This window comes from Cyprinodon variegatus, unplaced genomic scaffold (genome assembly GCF_000732505.1).
Source record: "Cyprinodon variegatus isolate N-32 unplaced genomic scaffold, C_variegatus-1.0 Scaffold5, whole genome shotgun sequence".
In the NCBI taxonomy this organism is placed as follows: domain Eukaryota; kingdom Metazoa; phylum Chordata; class Actinopteri; order Cyprinodontiformes; family Cyprinodontidae; genus Cyprinodon; species Cyprinodon variegatus.
In genome coordinates, this window is record NW_015150458.1 from 2,089,950 (window position 1) to 2,116,668 (window position 26,719).

At 37.4% G+C, this 26,719-nt stretch overlaps 2 protein-coding genes across 3 annotated transcripts in view; one reads left to right on the forward strand and one right to left on the reverse strand.

Annotated features, from left to right (window-relative positions):
• elp4 (elongator acetyltransferase complex subunit 4) overlaps window positions 1-12,619 on the reverse strand; it is a 75,398-nt gene extending 62,779 nt beyond the window's left edge. Inside the window, exons 1-3 of the mRNA XM_015374159.1 lie at window positions 12,442-12,619; window positions 9,947-9,982; window positions 1,111-1,232 (exon numbers count right to left, since the gene is read on the reverse strand). Coding sequence (XP_015229645.1) covers window positions 1,111-1,232; window positions 9,947-9,982; window positions 12,442-12,619 — 336 coding nt within the window. The remainder of the gene's footprint in view (window positions 1-1,110; window positions 1,233-9,946; window positions 9,983-12,441) is intronic.
• The window catches only part of immp1l (inner mitochondrial membrane peptidase subunit 1), a 49,838-nt gene that overhangs the window by 16,823 nt on the left and 6,296 nt on the right, over window positions 1-26,719 (forward strand). The window contains exons 1-4 of one of the 2 annotated variants that reach the window (XM_015374179.1): window positions 12,685-12,810; window positions 21,861-21,971; window positions 22,070-22,155; window positions 23,684-23,810. In XM_015374179.1, coding sequence (XP_015229665.1) covers window positions 21,867-21,971; window positions 22,070-22,155; window positions 23,684-23,810 — 318 coding nt within the window. In that variant the 5' untranslated portion in view covers window positions 12,685-12,810; window positions 21,861-21,866. Of the gene's footprint in view, window positions 1-12,684; window positions 12,811-21,860; window positions 21,972-22,069; window positions 22,156-23,683; window positions 23,811-26,719 lie in introns of those variants that run through there. The other variant, XM_015374169.1, reaches the window with a different exon arrangement.

The following is a 26,719-nucleotide window of genomic DNA, read 5'->3' on the forward strand; positions in this document are numbered from 1 at the left end:
AAACCTCTCACCTCTCACACACACACACACATACGTACATACAGAGTTGTCATTGTAGAGATTGTTTTTTTAAGTTTTATGTAGGAAAAAAAATGGTAAAAGTATTTCTTCTGCACAAATTTGTTCTTTGATTTTTCAGGAAATTTACTTGTATTCTTTGGGCATTTAATTTGTTCAAATACCAGAACTTATACATAAAGTCTGTTTGCCAGCATCATTTCTAAACGTTAAATCTGATGTAAGTATGCAACAATTACTCAGTATTCAAGTAGCCTTTTTACGTAATACTTTTTTACTTTCACTTGAGTAAAAAAAATGTTAGGCAATGCCATTCTTAGTTGAATAAAAGTTTTGTGAACTCTACCCACCTCTGGTGGTAACCCTCTAAGCCTTTTATCTCCTTAAAGTAATTTGAGCGCAAATTTCTTATCTCCTAAAAGTTCGAATAAAAACATTAAATTTAATCCTCCTTGGTGGTAAGGAGTAAACAACTACAATTCCTTATTTTGGATATTTTTTTTATAATACACTAATTATCTTTTATATTATATATAAATTAGCAGCAAAATATGGCTAAGTAAATACAAACAAACACAGTATTTAAATTACCACTTTGTAGTCCCTTCTGCAACTTAAATATTTAGACTGCCATACTACAAATACAACAGAGGAAATAATAAATAATTTAATATATCCCCAGTGGGACTCTCCCTCTTTTAATAAGTCTTTGATATGCAAAGAGAGGGTGAGGCGATGAACCCTCCCACTATCAATCAGAGGGAGAGAAGCGCCCCTCCTCTTTGCTGAGTGGCAGGAAGCTTCTGGGGACTATGGTCCCGTTTACAGATTGATATGCCGGGAAACATTTCAACAATGTCACAACTATACCAGTCTTGACCTCCCAGATACCCCCGCTGACCCTGATACATGCTGGAGAAAGCTGAGGCTTTGGAAGACAACATAAAGAAGTAACATCTGACATCTTTATGTGAAAGAAGAGTCGACAATATAGCCTTTTCATATGGCTGTTAAAAAATCTTTCTGAACTATCCAGTCTTTTGATGGCCAGAAAGCTCCTCTTTAGAGGTTAGATAAAAACAAATCTCCTACCTGTAGGATGTCATCAGGGCTTTCTTGAGCTGTCGCCACAAAAAGTTCATGGCGACACACCACTCCCTCTGCCAGAAAGTACTTTAAGATCATGCGGGAGTAGCTGTCATATCGGTCCTCCTCTAAGAGAGAAACAGAGATGAGAACCATCAGATTATCATAGATGGAAATGAAAAAGTAAAGAAAAAACACGAAAAACATAAATACATTAGTCACTCGTGGCTGTCTTATTCTTTATTGATTTGAACACCTCACCACCTATCTAGCGGTTCATGCTCACATCTCCGCTGCTAGCTCTAATCGAGGTAAGGACCAACTTCTACCTGCCTACTGCAGGCAAAACATGATGTAGAAATCAACATGGCACATGAACACAGGTGTTACACTTGGATATGAATTTGAAAGGGAAAAAAATGACATCTCTGGCTGTTTTGCCTTTTTCGACTTTTGCTTGGCTCTTCCCACGCAGCAGAGAGGTACCTTGGTGGTCAAGACAACTGACATGTAGAGATGGAGAGTAAAAGAGCAGCAGTTGTCAAAAGCCTTCCTGACACCTGGTTCCTTTGAATATCTGAACTTTTGGTGGCATCCCTAATGGCAGTGGCATTCCTTTCACTTCTGTATTTGGATTGTCAGTAGCAATTAATCTTTTTACATTTAAGAGAAAGTTGAGTTTTCAGATGGTAATCCTAGAAGAATTGACATGACAGCCTTTAGAAGGCGGGCTCTGCCATTAAAAGGACAGGTAAATACCTCCTAATGTAAAAATTGCCTCCACAAGCCCTTCTTATTGTACATGGCATGCTTTCAACATGACAAAGCCCCTCATCAGCATCATCATCATTACAGCCAACAGCGGAGGGCACATAGCTCTGCCCAGCATGCCACTGCTGGTTCCTGTCACCGTCACCCTTTTGCAAAGATTCCATGGGCGTTTCCTCACAATGGCAAACAGTGGGCACACGCACAAAGGCAGCGGTGACAGCTGAGGCAATGGGTATGCAGCTGACAGCTTGGGAATTACATCCTGATGTGTCATCCTCAGACATTTGGAGAATTCCCCCACCCTCCACTCCGCTCTGCCTTGTCCGCATCCTCACCTACAGACTTCAGATGGCCGAGGAAATTCCACGGCTCTTCAATTTGTTGTCGGCGGGACTCCCTGTTCTCTTATTGATGGGTTTTTAGGTCAGCAGGCCTTTGTGCCTTTCACCAGGCCCCACAAAGACTCCCAGATGGGCCCTCTCAAGATGGGGCCTATTGTGGTTGTGTTTCTATGGGAGCATTACAAATGGAACCTCCAGGAGTCATTAGGCTGTTGAGGCAGGGGGTATAGGGAGGGGGGCTGGAGGTGGCGGGGTATAGTAGCAACAGGGGGTGGGGGACGGTTATGTCTTCGAGGTAGATCAGTCACTCTGGACAGTCATAGGATGATTTTCCCCACTTGTTTTACCTCTTTTTTTGCTTTTTCTGACTAAGATCACAAAAGTGGGATGTCTGAGCTTTATTCGCCTTCAGACCAGGAAGTTGTAGTGCAAGGTTCCTGAATAATATCTGCTAGAGCTGCAGGGCACAGAGACAAAAAATCTAGGTCAGACGTTTTCTTCCTATACGTCTTTGCTTAAGGAAAACATTTTTAATGTGCTGTATAGAGTGGGTAAGAAGATGGACATTAAATAAATAGAAGAATTGTTAAAATTATAAATGTTTAATTCAGTTTAACTTTGAATTCTGTTTATTCAGATGGTGTTGAAGTAAAAGTTGTCAAGTAGTTCAATCAAACAAGTGACTGGTTGATAAGGCTTTTGATAAAAGTTTTGTTCATTTTCTGGTTGTAGTTTTTTTAATAAATTTATAGGATTTGCTTTCTTTTGTACTGATTAAATAACAATCTTAGTGGAAAAAGAGTCGATCAAGTTAAACATAAATGTTCCTAGATTATTCTTATATGTTTTGGTAAATCTAAGTTCTATCTTAATGTAAAAAAAATTATTTTCTTTATTAGGGTTCAGAGCCTTAACAGGTCTAATAAGCCATTAAAACTCAAGATATGCAAATAAAACACATATTCCATCTATAAACACTTCAATCTACGGAATTCTTTGCTTTCTGTCGGATTACAAACTATTACCTCTATCAAATATTCTGAAGCAAATTTTTTTCTTTTTTAAGTAGGGATGCATAATAGAGGGCATTAATATCAGTATGAGCCAAGTGGCATTTTTAAGCATATAAGTTTTGGTGCAATAAGTAAAGTATATTTTTAACATTTTTAAAAACCAATATTTCTTTCCCGTCTTCAAGAGGGTATTTGTTTGGTCATGTGGGAGCGATTGTGATATAGCTCACGATTGTGGGTGAATACCTGAGGCAGAGAAGCAATGTTAGCAAAGTGGTCAGTTTTTTTGTCCAAACATTAGGGAAATAAATTATATTGGTAAACATGGGTTTAGGGCTGCAACTAATTATTTTTTTGCAAATCGATTAATCTGTCAATTATTTTTTTAATTAATCGATTAGTAATCAGATAGCCAAAGCTTCCTTAAAGAAGACTTTTTTACAAAATGAAACCAGGTGAAACTCAAACATTTTCCGCTGAGGAGTTATGGGTAGAGCATTTTGACAGACGAAATGTTTTTTCCATCTTAAATGCAAAATGCTTGTACTACTGCTCTAAGTGGGTTGCTCTGTCTACTGAATACAGTACTAAATTAGTTGAAACTATTTCCATAATTGGTTAATCACGATTAATACGATGAATTGTTTCAGCCCTATATAGGTTCCAGGTTTGATTCCCGGCCCGGGGTCTTTCTTCATGTAGTTTGCCTGTTCTCCCAGAGCATGCGTGGTTTCTCTCTGGGTACTCCGGCTTCCTCCCACAGTCCAAAAAAAAACAAACAAAAAACATGACGTTTTGTTTGATTGGTTTCTCTAATTTCTCCTTAGGTGTTGTGTGTGCATGAATGGTTGTTTGTCTTGTTTGTCTCTGTGTTGCCCTGCGATGGACTGGCAACCTGTCCAGGGTGTACCCTGCCTCTCACCCATTGACAATTGGAGATAGACACAAGCGTCCCTCGTGGCCCCAGCTGTGATGGAAAATGGAATGGATGGCATAATTAGAAGGCAAGAGTTCAAAGGAATCTTTAGATCCTAATCATTCAGCCTGATCGACACATGTCTGGTTAAAACTACAGGAACCGTATTTCATCCTCTTTTGAAATCACAATTCAAAAGTTTTTCATTTTTGCCTCTAAATTGCCAAGAACCGTAAAGCTGCTGCTGTGGAGCCAAATATATAAAAGAGTTTGAAATCATTCCAGAAGTATGTGGCATTTGAATCAAAGAAGCACTAATATAACAAATGAGCAAAACCAGAGGTGCTCAGAATAAAACAAACTAGGCAGCTTTTTTATTTGTCTTGCTTGCAGAAACACAAGAGATCCTGAGACAGCGGCCATACTGGTGAGATCCCCCCTCTGGGTGACAAATAAGGACAGACAGCTCAAGACACTTCAAAGGCAGACAACGACCAGTCTGATAATTTTATGTCTGTGTCTCACAAACAGGCCATCACGGCTAAGGGGGCAGACTGCAGCCGACGACACAACACAAACAAACACACACACTCCAAACTCCCCCTCCACTCCACCCAGGAAAAAAAAAAAAAACACAAAAAAAAACACACACATCGTGCACATATGCTACTCTTTCAGAGGCAAACACAAGAGAGTGCTCAACACACACACTCATTTCACCTTTACTGTGTCTCTCATTACCAGATGAAACCAACCGTACATTGATTCACAAAATGGAAGGGAAGAACGCATTAGTGTGTAATCACTGACTCCTGCATCGATTGGGGGGATGAATTAAAGGGCAAAGCAATATCATCAGTTGGTATAGGCCTTGGCTACACACAAATTACAGCTTCAAGGGGAAACATGACTACCTTAACCTCACTGTCCACCAGTGCATATAGCCTAGCCTACAATGAATGATAATAATAATAATAACACAGTGGAAGACATTTAAGGCCCTAGAAAACCCACTTGTGATTTATGTTATTCTGAAAACTTCTGCAAAACATCTGCAGAGGAGCATATTAATGAAGGAGCAAGCGAAAAGTGTGAACACCTGGGACTCTAACTGGAGACCTTCAGGTGGTCTATTAGTCTATATTTCAATCTGCTTGAAGGTAACGTCCTTCTAAACAGAGCCTGTGGACGATTACTAAAAAAAATGTTAGGAACTAATGACATGTACTTAAGGTTTTAAAGTCTATTGTGAAAATGAGTGAAGTAAAAGGGTTTCCAGAAAGACGGGTAGACTAAAAACTTTCGGTCTTGGAATATGGCATACATATTATTTGTGTAGTGCTGTTAAAAAAATATTTCACCCCTTGTAGATTTCTCTTGTCACAGTTTAAATGACCAAAAAAAATCCAACTAATTTCAACATCGTAAAGGAATGAGCTCAGTAAATGCAAAATGCAGTTTTCAAATATGGATGTAATTTATGAAGAGTAGAAGCAATTTTAAACCAATGTCAACATGTGGATAAATACATTCCCCCTAAACCCGTAACAGATTATGCTGCTCTTGGCATTGCTGCAAATATTGTTTGGCAGCCACTTCGGATGTTATCATCCCATTAAATGGCCATTATTAGCAGTTATCAGTCGCATAGAATGGTTTCATTTTGGAGGCACAATACACACTACCGAATGATTCCTAATACTATCCTAAAGAAATTACTTTTTACCCAAAGAATTTCAAGTCAAGTCAAGTCAAGTCAGCTTTTATTGTCATTTTCTACATATGTACAAGACATACAAGGGAAATAAATTACGTTTACTCTCTGCAATATACAAATATACAAGAAATATACAAGACTGACATTTAAAAACTGACATAAAGTGCGGGACATGACAGGTAACAGTGGTAAGATAAATATAAAAATGAAGTATAAACATTACAATAAAAAGCAATAAAAACAGCAGCAATAGTTTGTTCCAGGCTGAGGTAGTGCAGGTAAGGTGCAGTCTCTGGTACAGTGTATATCTGTGTGTGTGTGAGAGGTGAGAGGTTTATGTATTTAATTGTAACCTGAACTTCATGTTAGTAGTTCTTCATCTATTGTAAAAATAAATTTAATCAACATGTCCCTTATATCAGCAACCCCTCCCAAAAAAATCTCATATCCTGTCAACTAAGTTGTTTTTAAACACCACATCAAATCGGTGTGACTGAAACATGTGGAATTCACTCGAAGTAAAGCTTTTAGGAAGATAGACTGTAAATAAAGTAGGTTAAAAGTATAAAATAGGTAAAAAGAAAGTGAAAATTAAAGTTTTAGACATGGCCAAGGTGGCTATCAACAATAAGCTGCATAATATCAGCCATAAGAGAGGTAGAGGAAGCGCAGTATGAAGCCATTCTATGGGACTGATAACCGCTAATAACGGCCATTTCATGGTTGATCACATTCGAAACAGGTGCTTTTGCAAGAGTTTTTCTGTGAATTTTAGTCAGACACACTAGAGAGTTTGAGAATCATTATCAGTTTAAGCTTTGTCACAAAATCGTAATCGCAAAAGACCATACTTTGACTACGTCAAAACCTTCAATTTATTCCCTTCTAATTGTTAAACCATCCAGCGGTTCAGTCAGTGGTGGTCCTCTGATCACTACTGTGGTGATTAACCTACAGGACATTAATGTACAAACAGAATTCTTCTATCAATTATAAAAAGTAGTCCAGGTCCAGATGTAGCACAGCGGGCCCAGAGGTCGACTCCACCACCATCGAGCTTGTCTTTAGAACAATGTTCTTTTTAAAAAGATTTTGGGCATTTTATGGCAAATGTAGAAGAACACACTCTCTAAAATGGTTACATTTTTTGCATCTGTCTTGGAAGTCACTGAAGGGAAATTCTAACAGCTTCAGGTTTTTCTTATATGTCAAATGGTAAAGTCACGTTTGAGTTTGTTTTTGTTCAGCAGGGGTTCTGGATTTGAAATTCTTCATTTGTTTGCCCAGTTTGAGTCCTGGGAAGGTTCTCTACTCTTCCATCTTTTCTCTATTTGATGACAATGGATTTTACTGCGGCTTGATGGGAGTATAAAAACCGTCCAAACTAAGTATTAACTACTTAGCGATCTTTTCTAAACCATATCTTTCCCCAAGTCATCCTGGATATAATGTTCTGGGTGTGATGTGCTGCTTTTGAACATATTTGAGCCTTTTTGTGTTATCAGATGGCTTCCATTAAGTTTTTGTTTTCTTTAGTTTTGTGTAAAGAAATGCTGGACAGTTATTTAACTAGAAACAGACCTAACTAGGAATACTGAGCCAATAAAATATGTTAATTTACATTTGATTAATAACTTGGCCAGGAGCTGAAGGGAACTGAGCAAAGTCAGAAAAAATATGTCCCTAAATATTAAGATAAATCATCTTTTAAGGATGGTTAAGATTTTTCCACATTTCCTCCGTTCATCTTCCACACTTTTAAAAGCAAACTAGATATGCAATGAGCTTCAAATGCAGTGATTCAAAAATATTTCAAAAACAACCATATTTGGGATAACATGTTGTTATCACTTCCATGTTTGCATTTATATTTTTATCCCGGACCGGCCTGCCCAGAGCCCTGATCTCAACCCTACAGAAAGGAGAAATCAATTCTTATTTGGGCTGAATGATTTTGACAAAAATCTAAATTACAATTATTTTATCCAATATTTTGATTTTATTTTCACCTAACCACAAGCTTGTAGATGTTTCACCCCAGTGTGCATAAAAAATGCACACCTCTACTTGCATGCATGGATCTGTAGATAGCTGCAACTCTTTCCACCTTTCTATGTGGCGGCAAACCAACCTTAAACGTATTACTGCTACCTAAAGGGATGGAATAACAAATTTAACGTCTTACTTTTATTCAATATAATGTGACTAAAATTTAAGGGCTTTGCGATTTGAAAACTATGTTTTTTAAAATTGCATTTATTCTGCAAATGCAATTAATTGCCCAGCCCTAATTCTTATCAGACTTTGTAGAAAAGTGTTTACAGAAGAATTAAAGTTGCTTTTGCTGGGCACAGAGTCAATCAAAACCTGGACTGTATAGATTAGGAATAAGGTGTCATGAAGGTTATGGACATATACACAGCGTAATTATCAGTCATTCTACCATTAAAGACCAAACAGTAAACTTGAAGCTGATACAATTAATAACTGGTCCTGTTTTGGGAAAAAAAAACTTACATGAAAAAGAATCTTGTTATGTTCAGATATTATAAATTAAAATGTGCATATACTTCCTTGTTATATGTTTTTCTTTTTAAATTTAAATCACAACACAAATTCAGTGTATTTTATAAAAAAAAAAAAATAACAGACCAACACCAAGCAGTATATAAGTCTCACCTGGACAGAAACAATCTATAGTTGTTGAAATTATTAACATTAGTGAAAAGTGTAATATATATCTATCACATATTAAGCTCTATTTTCTGCAAAACTTCTTAGAATAATCTAGAGCTTGCATTTAATTACAGAAGTGAACTGAATGACAAAACAAAAGTCAAACTGAGTTTATTTCATTGTCAGAAGAGAAGAAAAGGTTCAGTAAAATCCTGAAGTGAAAAGCGGATAAATAACAAATGGCATCAACATCAACGGGAAGCAGTAATTGGACCATTAATATATAACTATGGAGAGATTAAAAGCAGGGTTGTGTTATTAATGAATTTTACAAGCTTTGAATATATGACAATTTATTGTTTGAAGCATTTGGGATACATCAGTTAAAATGTGGTAAGACTGGGAAATGGCTGCTAACAGATGTTCTGAACAGATGCATAAAGCTAATAGAGACATACTCCAAAATAGTGACAACTTAAACTGCAATGAGAGGCAAATCTATAGAAAGCAGATTCAGTCAGGCTGAAAACAAATGCAAGTGACGCTTTTTAAATTGACAGGTGAAAAGATTAAAACCATGTAATTTAGTCTTTTACCTTGTAGACATGTGCTACACTGTGCTGGTTTATCTTATATAATCTTTAGATTATTTGTTTTGTTGTTTTCGAGATTTTGAATATACTGTGAGAAAATGTCAAACAGTGTTTTTGCAAAGCACAGAATAAAAGCCCAAATACTAAAACAAGCTGAAGTTCCACAGAAAAGGTTACCTTCATTAAATATTTAGCATTTAAAGTACAAATATCCAGTTTTATCAACCTTAGTCAGTAATCAAAGTTGGATCGCCTGAATAATTTATCTACATAAACGGACCGAACTTAAAATCATTCTTGAACACAACATATGACATAATTCCCTAAAGATTTCAAACTTATTTATTGATCAATCTACTATGATCAATGTTGTCAACATTGATCAATGTTTGACTGAGAAATTAATTTTTATTTGGAATGATATGTAAAAATCTGACCACTGGGGAGATATGCTCTTTTCTACGCCTGGAAAATAAACACATTCAGCTGCAAAAAGGCAGTTTGAAGAAAACAGCATTTATACCTTCATCAGTATAAGCCATCTTCTTTATTTCTAGATAAAAATACAAAACAAATACAAGCAATTTTATATACTTTAAAATACTTAAAATGTTATTTTTTTCATTTCCAGTGCCAGGTAAGGGTTTAAACCTTTATTACCCCTTGGGTACATTTTAAAAAAAGTGCCACTAATGTTTACAACAAGTTAAAAAAACAATACAAATATCTTTTAACGCCGATTCTACCAAAGCAAAACAATACAACTGAGAGAGGAAAAAAAGGTACATTTGAAAAATGTAACGATAAAGGCTTACCAATGAGAAGCACTGTGCCAACAGCTAACCCACCACCTGTTAGGAAAGAGAAATATATTAGAACAAAACATGATGCTAGAAGTATTTTTATAAAAGGGCAAGTTAAGCAAGACAAGTATCATACTTCACAAAACATACAGCAGCACACATTTTAGTTGTTTTTTCCAATGCCTTAATGATTATGAGTATGATCTATAACATATATTTTGATAAATTGTACAGTTCTAATCACATTAAGGTTCTATACCTTACAAAAGTATTATTATTATTATTTTGAATTATTACAGGAGTGTTTCTTTGTGTGATGCAAAAACAAAATAGCATCTGAAAATAACTGCTTTACACCTGGGAATACCATTAATATATAATTTTTGCTATAAAAACCCATATAGACACACACATACATATATATATAAAACAATAAACTAATGACTTCCCCAGAGTGGCAGTCTGTGAGAGTGGGGCTTGAACTCACAACCTCTGGTGCACACTAGCAGCTCATCCCCCCCAAGCTGGGATATAAAGCCAGGCTTCCTGTCTGCAGGACAGGTGACTTACCACTTGAGCAAGCCAACCGTTTACCTCTGACCCAGAGTGGCAGTCCGTGGGAGTGGGGCTCGACGTTAGAACCTCATGATTCCAAGATCTATGCACTAATCACAGGGCCGCCACTCCCCCATATTTTCCTCCTTCATTTCATGTGCATATACTGACAATGATGATCCCCAATGAGGATGTACAATATATGTAAAGTTCTATGCATGATGAATATAACATATGCTGTGATGACGGTATTTGTGAATGAAACACAATAAAGTGAAATTTTTAACAGATCAAGAATGCATAAATATTATTATGTTTGCTTCTGGACTATTTTTGGCTTCCAGCACTTTAACCAAGATGTAACCAGGCTGCACAGCATACCTGCTACAAAGTTATATGCATGGAAATATTAGTGGAATAAAGCTAAATAATGAAAAGAACAGCATAGAATGCTGTATATTTTCCGTAACATGTCAAAATAAGCAAGAGCTCAAACTGAGTATCATTTGGATTTACTGCTTATTGACTAGAGGTTGATGCTGTAGATGCTGAATATAAAGGGATGTTTCCATCAGCAGTAGAACTGAATGAAAGAGGTGATGTATTAGACTAAGCCAATTGAATTCAAATAAATTACCCAAACATGTAAGCAGGGATAATTTCTAAACTTCATGGTAAAAAATGAAAACCTGCATGGAAAAAACAAATTCATTTAAATCTTTAAAGTCAAAAAATGAAGATATTAGCTTTCTAGAGTGCCATTTATCCTACCAGCAATAAACCTCTGAGATAATGTTTATAGAATGACCCCCAACAGACACATGATTGGAGTTTATAATGTTCACCTCGATGCATACACAAGTAAACACATCTAACCCAGAAATAAGAGGTACAATTTGCCTTAAGAAAGAAAACTATGAAATTAAGACTTAAGTTTAGATTAACAAGGCAAATAAAAATTTATTTTGATAATGGATTAATCTGTTGAATTTTCGGTAGATTAATCAATTAATAATCGGATAGCAAAGTGTTACTTAAGGAAGATTCTGTACAGAATTTAAGGCATTGAAGCATTTGAGGAGTTCTGGATAGAGCATATTGATAGACAGAAAAGGCTTTTCATCTTAAATGCAAAAGGTTTACAAATATTTTTTTTTTTACAATTTTACTATATCAGCTTGGAATGGAGTTGCAGCTAACGGGATGTTTAGAATCTCTGTACTCCAGTTAAAGGTAATTCCGTAACTAAATCAGTTGAAAATGAGTTCGATAATCGATGAATCAGGATTAATTTTTCAGTTTCAGCCCTGTTTTAGATATGTATTTTAAAAATCTTTTAAAAATCATATCATGCCGTCTGAATGGGGCGGGTGCACTTCTCTAAACTGAAATTAATTAGAGAAGGGGAAACATTGTTGAATAAGGAGTGATGTAAAAATAACTGAAATGTACAATATTAACTCAAAGAGAGAGCCTATAAATGTTTACTCTATTCTTCTTTTGCATACAAAGCACATACTTATAGATAACTGCGATACATACCCATTGTAAACTATAAATAACATTTTGGAAATCCCTTTAGATTTAAAAATAAACTGTTTGTTTTACTAAGCTGATATAACGTTAACTATTCTGTTTGGAGAAATATTACTGACTTATCAAAATGTTTCATCTAAAACATGAATGATCTTTCAGAATCAGAATCAGAATCAGAAATATTTTAATAATCCCAGAGGGGAATTACTTCTTTAATACAATATGTAAATACATGCTTTTAATTATCTGATGAAATTATCTATATCTATACATTTGCTTTTGGGATCAATTTAGCTCCACGTCGGTGGGTTTCTAGTATCTTTAAACTCTCATAGGGTTGAAAATGTTTCAAATTGTGTAGAGCTGTGCGTATCCATTAGAATCGCTATTAGCATGTGTAGCAGCCAGACACTGACCGAGCAGATAATCCAACGACGTGACACCGGTGGAAACCAAGAGTTGTCCATTTTGGACCGAAGGTCTCGTCCCGGGAATTGAGATCAGTTTACTCCTTGTTTTCTTCTGAAAGCTCGTAGTATTAACCTGTAAACGCTCACTTGATGGTTTACACACATTGTTCATGGGAGCTGCCATATTGGCAATAATGACGTCAATGTTGTGGTGCGCGTTATCCAATCGAATGAGAGTTTGGTAAAGCTCGACCAATCAGGAGCCAGTTTGTTAGGTTGCTGTTTTGGGAAGCTGTCGATGGAAGGTCGGGATTGTTGTTTCCAGTGAATGGTCACAGTTTGGGATTTTAAATCAAACCAGAGCCTCAGCTCCATGTAAGTTAACAGCTGCCGTATATGTATGTATTTATATTTTACTTCAATAATCTCGAGCTCTTGTGTTTATGGCGGAACAAAGAAGCTGTTCAGTGGCTCCAAATAACTCATGGATATAAATTAAAACAGACACTGTTTGTTTCTAACTTAAAAATAAATCTTAATTCTATGTCTGTATTGTTAAAACAAAGTTTAGGAACAGAAAGAAGCAATTTAAGGGGAGACCAGAGACCGGAATTATCAATTCATAAATATCAATTATCAAAGTAAAACCTACGCATTTAGAACTTATATTTAAAAGAACATCAAAATGAAGACCCTACACAGGGACTTGCAGGCGGGTTTTGGATCATTGTGCTGAAGAAAAAAAACCCATCTGCTTGATTTTAAGGTAGGGTTGTCCAAAGTCAGTCCTCAACGGCTGGTGTCCTGCAGGTGTTAGGTGTTTTCCTCCTCTAGATTCGGATGATTGAAGTTCAGCAAAAGCCTTTCAGTTAGCAATCTAGCTGTGCTGAAGCAGGGACATCTCTAAAACATGCTGGACAATGAAGCTACGAGGACTGGAGGTGGCCAGCCCTTACTTAAAGCTAAAAAATGCTGTCCAGATAAATAGGCTGAGGTACTAAATTACCCCCACACATCACACCTACTCCACCGTGCTTTACTGTCAGGATTTTTAGGATAATTATCATTGAAGATGTGTGAGTGTATCCCACCCTGGTATTGGCTGCCTGTTGCGTGTCAGAACTGATATTTTAATCTAATTAGGACAATTTCTTTGTCTAGATATACAGTTATAATCTTCATTTTGTACGTGGCAAAGATTTTGAAATGGAATGAGAGCAGTGTCCTATTTTGATAAGACTGGAGCCATGGATGTCTAATCATCTGCTAACGCATATGATGTAAGATAAGATGATTTGGCAGACTGGAGATGTATAAAATGCCTTTTTAACTGTAAATCGGGGCCACTACCTAAGAGGTGAGCCGGGAGGTGAGCAGCTGTAAAAAGAGTAAAATTACAATTTTTATCAGAATCTGTTGTCATGTCTCCTGGTTATTTATTACATATAAGTTATGAAGTGTTATTTAAAGAGTTTGTCCTGAGTGATCTCTTTTCAGGGAAAAGAACCGGAGAAATAGAGCATCAGGGTGCATACACAGAGCTTTGATCTTTAATAAGATGATGTTCTATTTCTGAAACATTGGTGTCCAAAACAGGGTTAATTAGAGCTTGGGCATTATTTATTGTGAGGGATGCAATTCTGTTTTATATTAACTCGGCTTAGCTATATGTGATGGAAAAAATTGATTTGATCTAAAACACAAAAATAAGGCTCAACTCTATAAGGGAGGACATCTGATCTGATGACGTGGAGGCATTGTGCATATGTGTTAAAAATCTTTTTTATTTATCTGTTTTTTGTGTGTGTGCTGTTTTGTCAACATAGCTCTGGGAATAGATGTCCCAGAGATTGATGATAGCCCAACAGCTTTGCTTTTACAAGATGACCATTATGTCTGTTGCTATAAGGTTCTGCTTGGTGCTTGTATATTAAACGTGCTTGAAAATAATTTAGGACTTGAGGGAAAAAAGAGGGCATAAGAACTTTGGGGAGAGATAAGGAGATGGAGACAGCACTGGAAAAAATCAAAATCTAGATAAGTCCATCCATCCATTTTCAGACATGCTTAATCCCAAGTGTGGTCGCGAGGGGTGCTGCTGCCTATTTCCAGCTGTCTACGGGCGAGAGGCGCGGAACATCCTGGACAGGTCGCCAGTCCATCGCAGATCTAGATAAGTCATTTTTTCTTAAAATAAATGCATTTGTTCTTGGATTTTGGAGGTAAAGGAGACAATGGAACACAAAAATTACACTTAAAATAAGAAAACACAATTGCATTGTCTTATTTCAAGTGCATATTGTCTTATTATCTTATTTTAAGAGTAAAATGACTCATTCCACTGGCAAACTATCTCACTTACCTACTAAAATTAAGGGTAAATACACTTAATTTAAGAAATGTTTGCTTATTTCTAGTTCGTTCTTCCAGTGAGAAAAGTGTCTTCTTGTGTGACCACAACCGCAGCTACATGTTCTATTTGATCTCAGCTGATTTAACATGTTTTCACTTAATAAAATCCATTTACTGGCTTTACAGGATAAAACTCTTACACGTGCCTTCTGCCAATACGTGTAAAACAGGAGTATCTCATCGCTGGGGCCGCAACAGTTACTGGGCCCCAAAACATCTGCAGCCCCAGAAAAACCCAGATTCATTACAGGGCTCTTTCAGTTGGACATCTGGCACGCTGGAGCTGCCCTCTGTCTGTCATTGGGTAGCCAGGTCAAGTGTTCACCGCCTCCTGCTTTGATTGGCAGTTAGGGAAACATCTCAGACACTTTGACAGATACTCACATACTGGACACCAGTATTGCACCAGTATCTGGTGCATTACTTGCACATTGGAAGCAGATATCAGACTGTGCAAAACCCATCTTAACCATCCATTGGTCTCTATAGTGTACTGCATGAAGGGTTTTGTATCGAATCAGTTTTAAAAGGATTTCTACTCATTTTAAAGGTTCTCTGACAAATGTTAGACCATGCACTTTAATCAAACCTAACTGATAAATCAGTTTCCCATTTTCCAATGGGAAGTGATATAGACTCAGCTATATTGGATAAACTCCTATATATTTTGGACAGTAACTTTTGGAGGATTAAGGCTTAGTAAATCCTTTGGTGGTATTTTTAGACCTGCTTCATTAAACTTAAATCTGTCTTTTATGATAGAACTAATCTGTTGATAGTCTAGAAATTTGTTTTTGAATTCCCTAACTATCAAATTAAGCTGCAGAATGGGATAACGTTATTTTTCTTTCAGATAACTCTTCTAAATGTGTTAAGAATCTTAACTTTTACTGCATCAATGTCTTTTTCATGCATATTTGTGAACTTTTAATCTTCCTCCTGTGTTTATTAACTCTTCTGGCAGTTTCCACAGACATAGTTCTGGAGAGGCTGACCTCTGGTTTAAACACTTCAGTGTCTCATCTTTGATTTATTTATTTTTTGTAGCTTGTACAGTTCTATGTGTATCTTTAGGTCATGACCATCTTTAGTATTCTCTGTAGTAGTTGTCCACAGTGTAGGATGGAGAAGAAAACAGCCAGACAGACTGGGGCCTCGTCTGTAGTCATTCTAGGGCTGTTCCAGTCTATAATGGTAAAGAAAACTGCTGAAATGCAAATTTCTCAATATTCCAGTTCACCTCCATCCTAACTCTGACATGTGGGTATATGGAAGCAAATCTTGAAAACATACAGCTGAAATAGGCTTCCTCCATATGGTGGCTTGGTCAGCAGAGGTCAATCAAGGATTCAGTCAGGTTTCCTCTTGAGTGCCTTAAAATCTGAGAGGCATTTTGTGATCCTTTGCTTAAGCTGAAAAAAGGACAGACCCAGGAATCACTGGAGAAATCTCTACTAGTCTGGATTTCTCTATGATCCCTCAGGCTGAGATGGAAAGTGTGCCATTGGAGAAGGATATCTGAGTTTTAATTGTGGGCCTGTTAGCATCTTGACTGATCAATGAATGGCAAACCACAGATAATAGGTTGGTGTATGGATGACTAAACAATCTAGAAGATTTTATGTGATCTAAAACAACACTTAGATGTAGAATCTATTTCTGCAGCAGCGTCAAAACAAGTGTTCCTAAGACTATAGGACATTTATTAACTTCTTTTTATTTCTGAGACCAATAACATGTACTAACTGGTATAACCCCTGTTTAATTTGAGCATTGCATAGTCAACTAACTCCTCTTTGGAAGTTCAGACTGATCAATGACATCCCTAAGACAGCTGTAAAAAGCTTTGTGTAGAAGGCCGAGGCCAGAGGCAGTGTAAGATCGCAGGATGCTGTGATCGCCCAACTGCTCACTTTACCAATGCTCTCAGCATAGACAGTCCTGCTGCTTTGACAGCACTGTTGAGACTTATGTGTGGTGACAGGAGGCCAAGGGAAAATATCATGACAGACGATGCAGGGCATTGTGGAGAGACTCCACAAGCCAAATAAGATGCTCTGAGTGACCTGCATTTCCAAAAGGAGATCCAGCTTTAAGGATGTAAGAGTTTTCTATGCCTCAATAAAAAAAAAAATACATGTTAGCTTTTACTTTGCTAAATTAATCTTAGTGTTTGGAGAACAGGATAGAGTAATGGTACAAAAATAACACCTTTTCATATCAGGATCTATTGAGGAGGTGATTTTTTTGTTTTCTGCTTTTATTATGTCAGCTGCTGTATCTGATCGAGCTAAATAATGGCAGAAGTCATAACATGTCAGACCTTTTCCTGGTCTGAATTTTTTGCTTTCTTCAGCCTTTCTCTGCTTTTTGTGTGGAACTCCTTAAAGGAGTCCCGATGTTTTGTGTCCAGAGGATGCCAAATTATCGTCAACATGCACCAAATTTGTTTTGTTAACACTGAAAGAAAACACCAGTCTCAGAAGTCAGGCACAATAAGCCAGAACAGATGTTGCACTGGCTTATTTTTCCTTTTTACTTTTTTTTCTGTGACCCATATTTTGCATTTCTTCATTGTGTTTTTCTCAGATGTTTTGGTTGGAATGACATCACATTTCGATCTATAGGAAGACTTCTATAAATGCTAAAAATACAAAGCGTGTTCTCTTGTAGAATAAAAGGAAACTGCACTCTTAAATTTGTTAGTGAGGTAAGATGTCTGTCACTACTTGGTATAAAAGCAGTGTAAAGCTCAGGCCCATGGATAACCAAAACTTCTTTGTAAATCTGATACAAGCACAGATAAGATCTCTGAACTCTTTCAGCACAGAGCCAGCACCACACAATCTCTTGTGGTCAATACAATAAGCTTACTGACTGACTTTCCATTGAATGTAATTGGCTGGGGACTGGGTCAGCCTGCACTTCCTTTCACTTTGCAGCAGTTGTATTCATATCACTTGCCTATTATTTGCTCTGGCTGACCCTTTGATTGTAGGTATAAGCTCTGAGCTCCTCAAATAGCCACATCACTCAGCTGTTTCTCAGCTGCGTTGCTGTTAGCAACAATAAAAAGAGCAGTATGGAGATCAGTCTTTTCAATTTAAGCTTTAATAGAGGGGGACGGAGATTTTGCACAGACACCGTCCTGGGACTTTTACATCTGTCATTCCCTATACAGCCAGGTGCCTGTGTTTCAATCTTCAGGATTAACACTGATTGCAACGATAGTTGAAACAGCAGCCCCCCTTGTTGCCAAAGCTGCTCCTTTTTTATATCTCAAATTAAGATCAAATCAAGCCATGCGCAACAGGACTTACTCCCCACCCTCCCCTGCCTTCTGCTGTCCAGAGAAAGACATCAGAGGTAGGATTCGTCCTTATTCTGGTCTGGCTGCTCCTCCAGACTCCCTTCCATCTGTGATCCTCAGGGAGAAGAAGAATATCTGACAAGGGGCTCATAAGCCTCTTAGCCCCCCCGTTGCCTGGTTCTCTCTCAGCCCATGTTTTCCTAATTTAGTTGTGTAAGAAGTCTGCTGCAAGGCCCTTGTGTGCTGTTTGGATTGAAATTCGCTTTGTGGTCCTAATAGACTGGCCATGTATATCAATTAACACTACTCACTCATGGCAGGGTCAAATCCCTAGAGACCAGTGGAGGTAATTCCATTCTGACTATTTCCTTATGGTTTCAATAATGTGCATTTCATTTGGGATTACGTTTGTTGAGCTTAAATTATGTCCCTGCTGTAGTTTCCTTAATAAATACAATAACATGACAGCATAGGTATGATCCCCTTAGATTTTTAGTTATTTAAAAGAACTTCTGATTCAGTTTCAGCACTTCTCACTTACCATCAATTATATCAGATCCGATTAACTTGAATTAAAGTTTAGGTCATTTAGTTATATTTTTAAAAGGGATTACATATGGTACAATCACTATAAATATTTAGTTCGTACACAATCTGGCGAAGGGTACAAAAAAATTCCAACTTTTATTTTGCATGGCGCCAATTCCAAAAGGTATGTTTAGCACATAAACAGTGCTGCATGTAATCAACAGGACAACATGCACACAACAAAGCCGGGTGACGGGAGCCTTGTGTTCTGCAGTTGCATTTCATTAGAGCTTGCGTCTTAATCAAGGTGGAGGAAAATAACAGGAACAACTCGAAATACCAACAGTTAAGACCCAACACCCTCGGGTGTCTGTCAGAATGCTGTAAGTGAAGATGCTTTCTATGTTTTAACGTCACAGTGAGTCCAAGCATACATCCAAATCTGACAGAATGAACAAAGATTTCAAAATATTTGAAATATTGGTAGTAATCTTTTATAATCGTAATGCATTGAATTCTAAAGTGCAGCACATTTCTTCCCTATATGATAAATGTTGATTAGATATAAGTCAACTGGCATTTCAAACCTCAAGAAAACCCAGCAATTGGTAAAACATGGAATGTGGAAAACCCTAATATATAAAGATCTAATTAAAATCCAAAAATTCAAGTTTAAAAGTATTTCTCCTTAGAAATAGAACTTAAAATGTGTCATAGAACGTCTTTAAACATTTCCTGCTTTAAGTAGAGGGGGTCTTCTTTAGAAAGGCAGCAGCTGTTTCTCCTCCTTTTGATTGTGTCTCCAGAAATATCTTTATTAAGAAGATTCTGCTGATAGTTTGCATAAAGAAAAATTGACTTTATCTCTTTAGTTGTGATTGAATTGAGCTGAATGAATAAATTAGGTTTCACTCAATAAGAGGATCACAAAGTTAAACACACAATGAAATAATTCCATCTGCAGCTATTCATTTGAGATTCCCCCTTTTATCCTCACGGTAGTGCTGCGAGGTGACAGCGGGAGGCCAGAGGTCACAGATGGTTCTGCGGTGAAGACTCCTTTTACTTTTTTTTCCTGTTGTTTTTGTTGTCTTGTGAAAATCTCCGCTGTTTAATCCAGGATTAGCAGAGAGATTTTGTGATAGTTTACAGCTGTAATACAACATTCAGCTAATGTTCTTTGCCCAACCACTGCATGTGCGCACACGCAAACACACATTTGGGGAATTAAAGCTAAAAGATAGTCTGGGTTGCCTAATTCTTTGCCTTGGGGAAATTAGATGTAATAGATATTCAATCAGGAGTCTCTGTGGATGTCCACCTCATTCTGAGTCCCAAGAGTCACTTTGCATTGTATGCTACATTTTCTATGTTACCTACAGGTGATGCTTTTGTCTTCGCATATGAACACACACACACAGACACTATCAGTGACAGAGGGTGCCTCTGAAAACCAGGCGGCTGCATATGGACTCTTGATATCAGTCACTGGCCGTGTGATCTGGTTATGCAAAGTCTCTTAATCCCTACCTATGATGAATGCATGCTGGAATGGAGGGGCGGGGGAGTGATGAAATAGAGATATGAGAGCAGCTGTATGGGAGGCTGTCCACTGTGCTTTGTGAATGAGTGCTAACAAAGATTCCTGATCCCTGGTCTAGCAGAAGGAGGTGTACACTGGAGATCATGTCTGAGAGTGCGTTACAGTGCCACAGAAAGGAAATTGCAGGTGAAGCAAGCTGAGACTAAGAGGAAGAGGCATGGACATGCTGCCTTAGTGCAGAACATAGATTCACATTAACCCTCTGTCCACTTTTTTTTGCCATCAGAGGAATTAGAGGGCCAAAGGTGTTATTGTACAAGCCGGGGAAGGACTGAGTTTACGGAACAAGAAAAGGGAGCATGCTAAAACTGGAAAGGAACATTTAATTTTGGCTCCTCACAGGGTATCTGTCTATATGTCACCTGCTTGAGTCCTGCCATTCAGAGTATTTTTTTTAAAAAGTGAAGGGTTGCCAAGGGTGATTGAGAAACAGAGGGAAGAAGCAGTGGGGAAGTGAGACGATGGAGTCTATCTTTTTGGGATCAAAAAGGATGGCGAATAGGCCAAAGAGACACATGAAAGAAAAGATGGAGGGTTTAATAGGTGAAATGTAGTTGGAATGAAAGAGAAGGACCTGTGTGTATAACAGAGAGAGAAGAGTGGAGGGGGTAATGGGATTAGGGGTAACACCTTTGGCAAGGCTCACAGAGCCACCTGACACCCAGTCTGTTGGGAACCTGGGGAGAAACAGGGGGTGGAGGTGCTGGGGTAAGGGAGAAATTGGGGGTCCTAATCCTTGTCCATCTTTGGGAAGTCATTCCCAGAGCTCTGAGGATTTGTGGCTTTGGTTTCCGCTCTGCTTGCTTTGGTTAATAATACCCCAGGAGGGAAAGGAAACGTGGTGAGAGAAAGAAGGAAACAGACAGAGGGTATAGAGGAGATGAAGAAAAAGATTTCTTTACCCCGTGGAGGGCTAGCAGGACAGCAGCCTGAGAAAAAAGAAGGTGACTGAAGCACATACTCACATCTAAGCCCAACCATATACAGTTCCATATTGTGTGTGTGCAGGTTTGCAAGAGCTTTTCTGCATATAAACCCTGCTAAACAAGTGTGTAAATACTGGCTTGCTCTCTTCAGTCCATCCTGCAGGTAGAGTAAAAGTCAATAGCCCAAAAGTGGTTGCTATGTTTGCTCAGAAGACATGTTTCTTGTGTGTTTAAATGACAGTGTTTGCGGGACCATTTCAAGTCTGCCAGAGTGTTTTTGTGTTTCTATGGTGCCGACAGGAGCTGATAACAGCTCTAATGATGATGATGGCAGTCGAGGCAACACCGTCAGGAAAGTAGCTTAGACAGGGCAAAGCTGCCTGGCTGCGTGTGTAACAGTTTCTGTGTTTGTCCATCACCTGAGCTCAAGGTGTTGATAGGTCCATCGTCTATGGGGTCAAAGTGCAGGACAGTTTTCTGGTGTGAACTGGCCACTCAGCCCCTGAGAATGAAACACTGAAGAATGTGCCATCTTAGCAGTAGGCCAACTTTGACAACCCTGTCCACACCTTTAGAAATGAAACTCACAGCTTTCTCTCTTGTTTCCTCATGAAATCCTGTAACTTCTGTTTGTTTTCTTCCACAGGTGGAGATGTTCCGTCGTGTTCTGGGGAAAACCCTTCGCTTTGTGGGTTATACCATCCAGTATGGCTGCATAGTACACTGTGCCTTTGAATACATTGGAGAATTTGTGGTGGTTTGTATTAGGATTATGTAACGGATGTCTCTTTTTCATATTCAATACAAGCTTATGTATGCTCAAAACTAAACATTTTTTTTCTTGTTTTGATTCAGTGTTTTGGTCCATCTATGGAGCCCACGATCGTAAACAATGTGGTGTTCTCTGAACGCATTAGTCGTCATCTTTATAAAATACAGAAGTAAGTTGAGATCTGGATCTTATATGTAGCTTGATCTGACTTTTTTATATTTTGAGCTTGAATCTTCAAAGACTGTTTTCTCTCCTCCCCATTTTAGCTAGCCGCTGAAATGTTGAACTTTATCAAAAATAAACAAGTTCCTCTATAATAAGCTTTGTTTTATGACCTTCATCTGCTACTATTGGGTTGATAACTCCAACTACCACCACATTGGACTCACTAATATGAGACAAAACAACGGATGTTTACCAGCTTTTTCTCTTTCCTTCATGCAATACAATACAGAATCCTCATTCTGTCAGAATGTCTGGATGCGAAGCTGCTTTCCTTGTATAAAATTGTTGCAAATCTAGAATGCCTTTAAAGTCCAGAGCATGACTCAGCAGATCACTTAATTGAATTAAATTCGAAAACGTTTGGTTTTAATAAAGTTCTACATCTGTGACATTCTTTATCAGAGAAAATAATTTATGGTATTTGGTAAATTAAACAAATGGATAATGTCATAAAACAGGTATTTTGATCTAAAAATGAACTCCTGATTGACTGATGTCTCCACTTGGGGCTATTGCTCTGGGTATTCGGCTACGAAGGTTCTTGAAGAAGAATCCAGACCTGATGGAGTGACCAGGAAGTGCAGTTTACCTTTTTACCTGATGTAACTCTAATTTTTGTGTAAAGCTTATGCAATGATTGTTGTTTTTGTTGCATGCGTCCGTGACCTTCTGCAGCGTATTTACCTGATTCCAAACTAAGGAGCTTCCAGAAATCCCAGAACCCAGTGCTTGGAGGGGCTAGCCTTGCTTGCCTTTATAAGAGTGATTTTAGAGCAGAAAGAAACATTGTGGTCCTTGAGGGTATTGCTCTATCCAAAAATAGGACTATAGTAGCAAAACCACAGTGCTTGAGTCTCAATATTACCCTAAAGGTGAATGGCCTCTTTTGACCCTTTTAGATCCCTGAAGCTTTGGTTCAGTTCCTTCATAGTCCAGGTAGCATTAAAACTTTAAGTTGAACTTTTCCTTCTTTAAGATTTACTTCTGGCCTTGAAATTGCCATAAGGTATTGAATTTTCACAGAATTAAACAAATATTTTAGTGTTTTCTTTAACTTTGTTTATGTCTAGGTTAGGTAAACTTTGTTAACAGGCTGTGTGTAACGGAGTAAATTTGTATTATTTGCTTTGCTTACTGTAATATATATGGATTAATATAAAACCTTACTTTTTTCTCTGATCCTACATAAATTGTTAATTTTACTATAATATATTAAAAAGAGTTAAAATACATCAGCTCTTCTTCCTGTATGGGTCTTTTTATCTCAGTAAGTTGATATTTTATTTTCAGATGACTCAAATGTATTGATAAGCTATAAAGCTGATTTGAATTTGATAACTTGTGAGATCGGTGATCTCTGCACATTATAAGAAGTTGATAATATTTGCTACAGGTTGTTTTGCAGGTTGGATCAAACCAGAGTCAGTGCATCATGTATACCACACATAATTATTGTTTTTATTTCTTTTCAGGGGTGACATAGTTATTGCAAAAAGTCCATTCGACCCACACGTGAACATTTGTAAAAGGGTTATTGGATTGGAGGGTGACAAGATCTGCACTAGTTCCCCATCAGATTTTTTCAAGACCCACACATATGTGAGTAAATTTCCTTTTAAATCATGCACACCTGCAGTATGCTTGTTAAGGTGTCAGAATGTTAGTTGCTTTTAATATATATTCAATTATCTCCTGTTTTTAAAGGAATCAAGATTCAGACACAGCCTTTTGGCAAACAACCAAAGCTCAGGGTGTTTCCAAAAACTGCAAAAAGCGAACAGTTAAATAGAGAAATAATGAAAAATGTGTTTAGTACAAAACCCTTGATAGTTCCTTTCACCTTAAAATGATGAGTAGAATGCTTATGCATAATGCAGAACTGTGCCTCAGTCATGCTTTGTGTGTCTATCACAGTCTATAGGCTTTCAGACTTGTTTACATTTTAGACCATTCGCATCCATTTTGTGTCAGTGGTCAAAATATCAGCTTTTGACAACACCTATATTTCCTAAGAATGGTGATAAAACCAGAGAATGAACAGGGTTTCTGCTGCTGAAACCACTGTCATTGCTTTTCTATTACTGCTCTCCCCAACACCCACAGCTCAGGCCCGCAATCTCTCTGAAGCCTGTTAGAGTTAGTGCCAGCTGAGTGGACAGACTGATGGGTGGGAGGAGGGTTGTCTGAGACTGTGTTTGTGTGTGTGTGTGAATGAATATATGACAGTCCACAAACCAAAGGTTGTGTTTATGTTGCATGTCTTTGAATTTACTTTCTATTTTATAGACTTTGGGGAAACGCTTGAATAGGTTCAGAAAAATATAGCACAAGGCCAAGCCTGCATGTGACATTCATCAAATGGCAAAGTAAATGCTTACTTCTACTATCTTTACCTCTACATTCAAATGATTGAAAAGGTGTACCGTAATTCAGTGAAACATTTTCCACTTTAAGTCATTTTAACACTTTAAACTACTTTATTTAGGTTCAGGCAAACTTCTTCTTTGAAACATTTTCCAGATCCACCGCTGAAGGCATGCTTTCTACTCCATCTTAAAGTTGTAGATCTATGTTTATTAGAAGCTGGGTTATATGAAGTATTTATCAGTAGATTACTTGCATCTAAGTTTTGTTTAACAGGACTTTCTAAGGGGCTGCTGGCAATTTATGCTACAATGAAGTTAATGTCCATATATTTAATAGAGCCAGTTCCTGTACAATATTAGGTGAAATACTATGTATACAGAGGTGGATGCAGTACCAAAAAATGCACTGAAATAATAGTAGATTTAATCATATTTTTACTCCAGTTAAAGTAAAAAGTACCGATCCAAGAAATTGGGTCAGAATAAAAAAAAGGAGTAAAAAACTACTTACTTAAGTACTTAGTAATATATAATAATGATTTATTTAATAGTCATTATCATAATATCATATTTGATATTCTAAAAATATATACAGCTAGAAAAAAACATAGTTAGGTGCAAGTGCTGGTGTTTGAAATAATAATATAAAAAAAATAATATTTATATGGGTATGTTAAATATAATATATAACATACAATATTTACACAATTAAAATTTAAGGTGGAATTGACACTTTTCAAAAAATAACCTTTAATAAAAAATTTTTATAAAACCTATTAAATCAATGCATAAAGTATTGTATGTATATAGTTTAGAAGACGATGAGTTACATTAACATGATACGGTTAACCTTTGACCTTCAAACAACACAGCAGGGTCAGCAGATAGAAAAGCTTGAGTGCAAAAGAAACAAACTTAAACATGAACTGTAGATATTTTCCTCTGCTACATTTTTTTGTTTAAAACCAGCTGACCCTTTGAGTGGAGTTACTTATGGTAGAGTCGCCAGAAGTTTTACTCAAGTAAGAGCAGTGATACTTTATCGAACTCAAGTAAAATTAAAAAGTACAATGTTGTAAATCTCCTACTTAAAGTATTTTTTAATTAAAGTAAAGGTAACTGAGTAAATGTAAGTAGTTACTACCCACCTCTGCATGCGTATAAATAATCAATGGTGTCTTTATTTACCCCCTGTAAGTATAAATACTGAAAACCTTTGTAGGCAATCTAACAAACACTTCCATACTATAAGTTAAAGAATTTTTTTTCCCTGCAGGACGTTTTGCAAATTATAAACAAATGAACCACTGAAAACTCTTACATTTATAACTTTACGAATTTTATGATTAACATATTATCAGGGACCCTCGAGCTCCTAAACTTGGGGATGAAATAGAAGCCAGTAAATATTTCTGAAGCTACCAGTTACCTTCGTAGTAACTTAATTAGTGAAATGAAGTCCTCAGGTGTGCAATTTTAGTGTTGCGTGGTCTTTCCATATAAACACACCTTTTCTGTAAGGCCCATAGACGGTAACATTACAAACCTAGAGGCATCATTCCCTCGCTGGGCAAGGAAGGTATCGATCAGTAAGGCAGCACAAACACTGAACATAACCAAGAGGGAGTTGCAACGTTCCACTGCCATTACTAGAGTATCAGCTGATCGGACTATTACAAGCTTTACACTTTAAAGAGCTGGGCTTTATGGAAGAGTGACTAGAGAAAAGATGTAACTTATATAGATAAGGATGCACGTTTAGAGTTTACCAAAACACAGGAGGAAGATTCCCTGGTCAGATAAGACTGGAATGAATCTTTTTGGCCACCATTAAAAAAATTAATGTCTGACACTTAGCCAACACTTCCAGTCACCCCTAGAACATCATCTCCTAAATGAAACATGGTGGTGGCAGCATCATGCTATATGGATGGTTTTAAGCAGCAGGGTCTTGGAAACTGCTCAGGGAAGGATGGATGGTGCTAAATACATGGATGGTCTTTAGCAAATGTGTCAGTCTGTCCGTAATCTGAGACTGGGATAGAGACTCACCTTCCAGTAGGATAATGACCTGAAGCGCACTGTAAAAACAACAATAGAGTTGTTTAAAGCTACAGGCTATTTCAGGGATATACAGTCAGA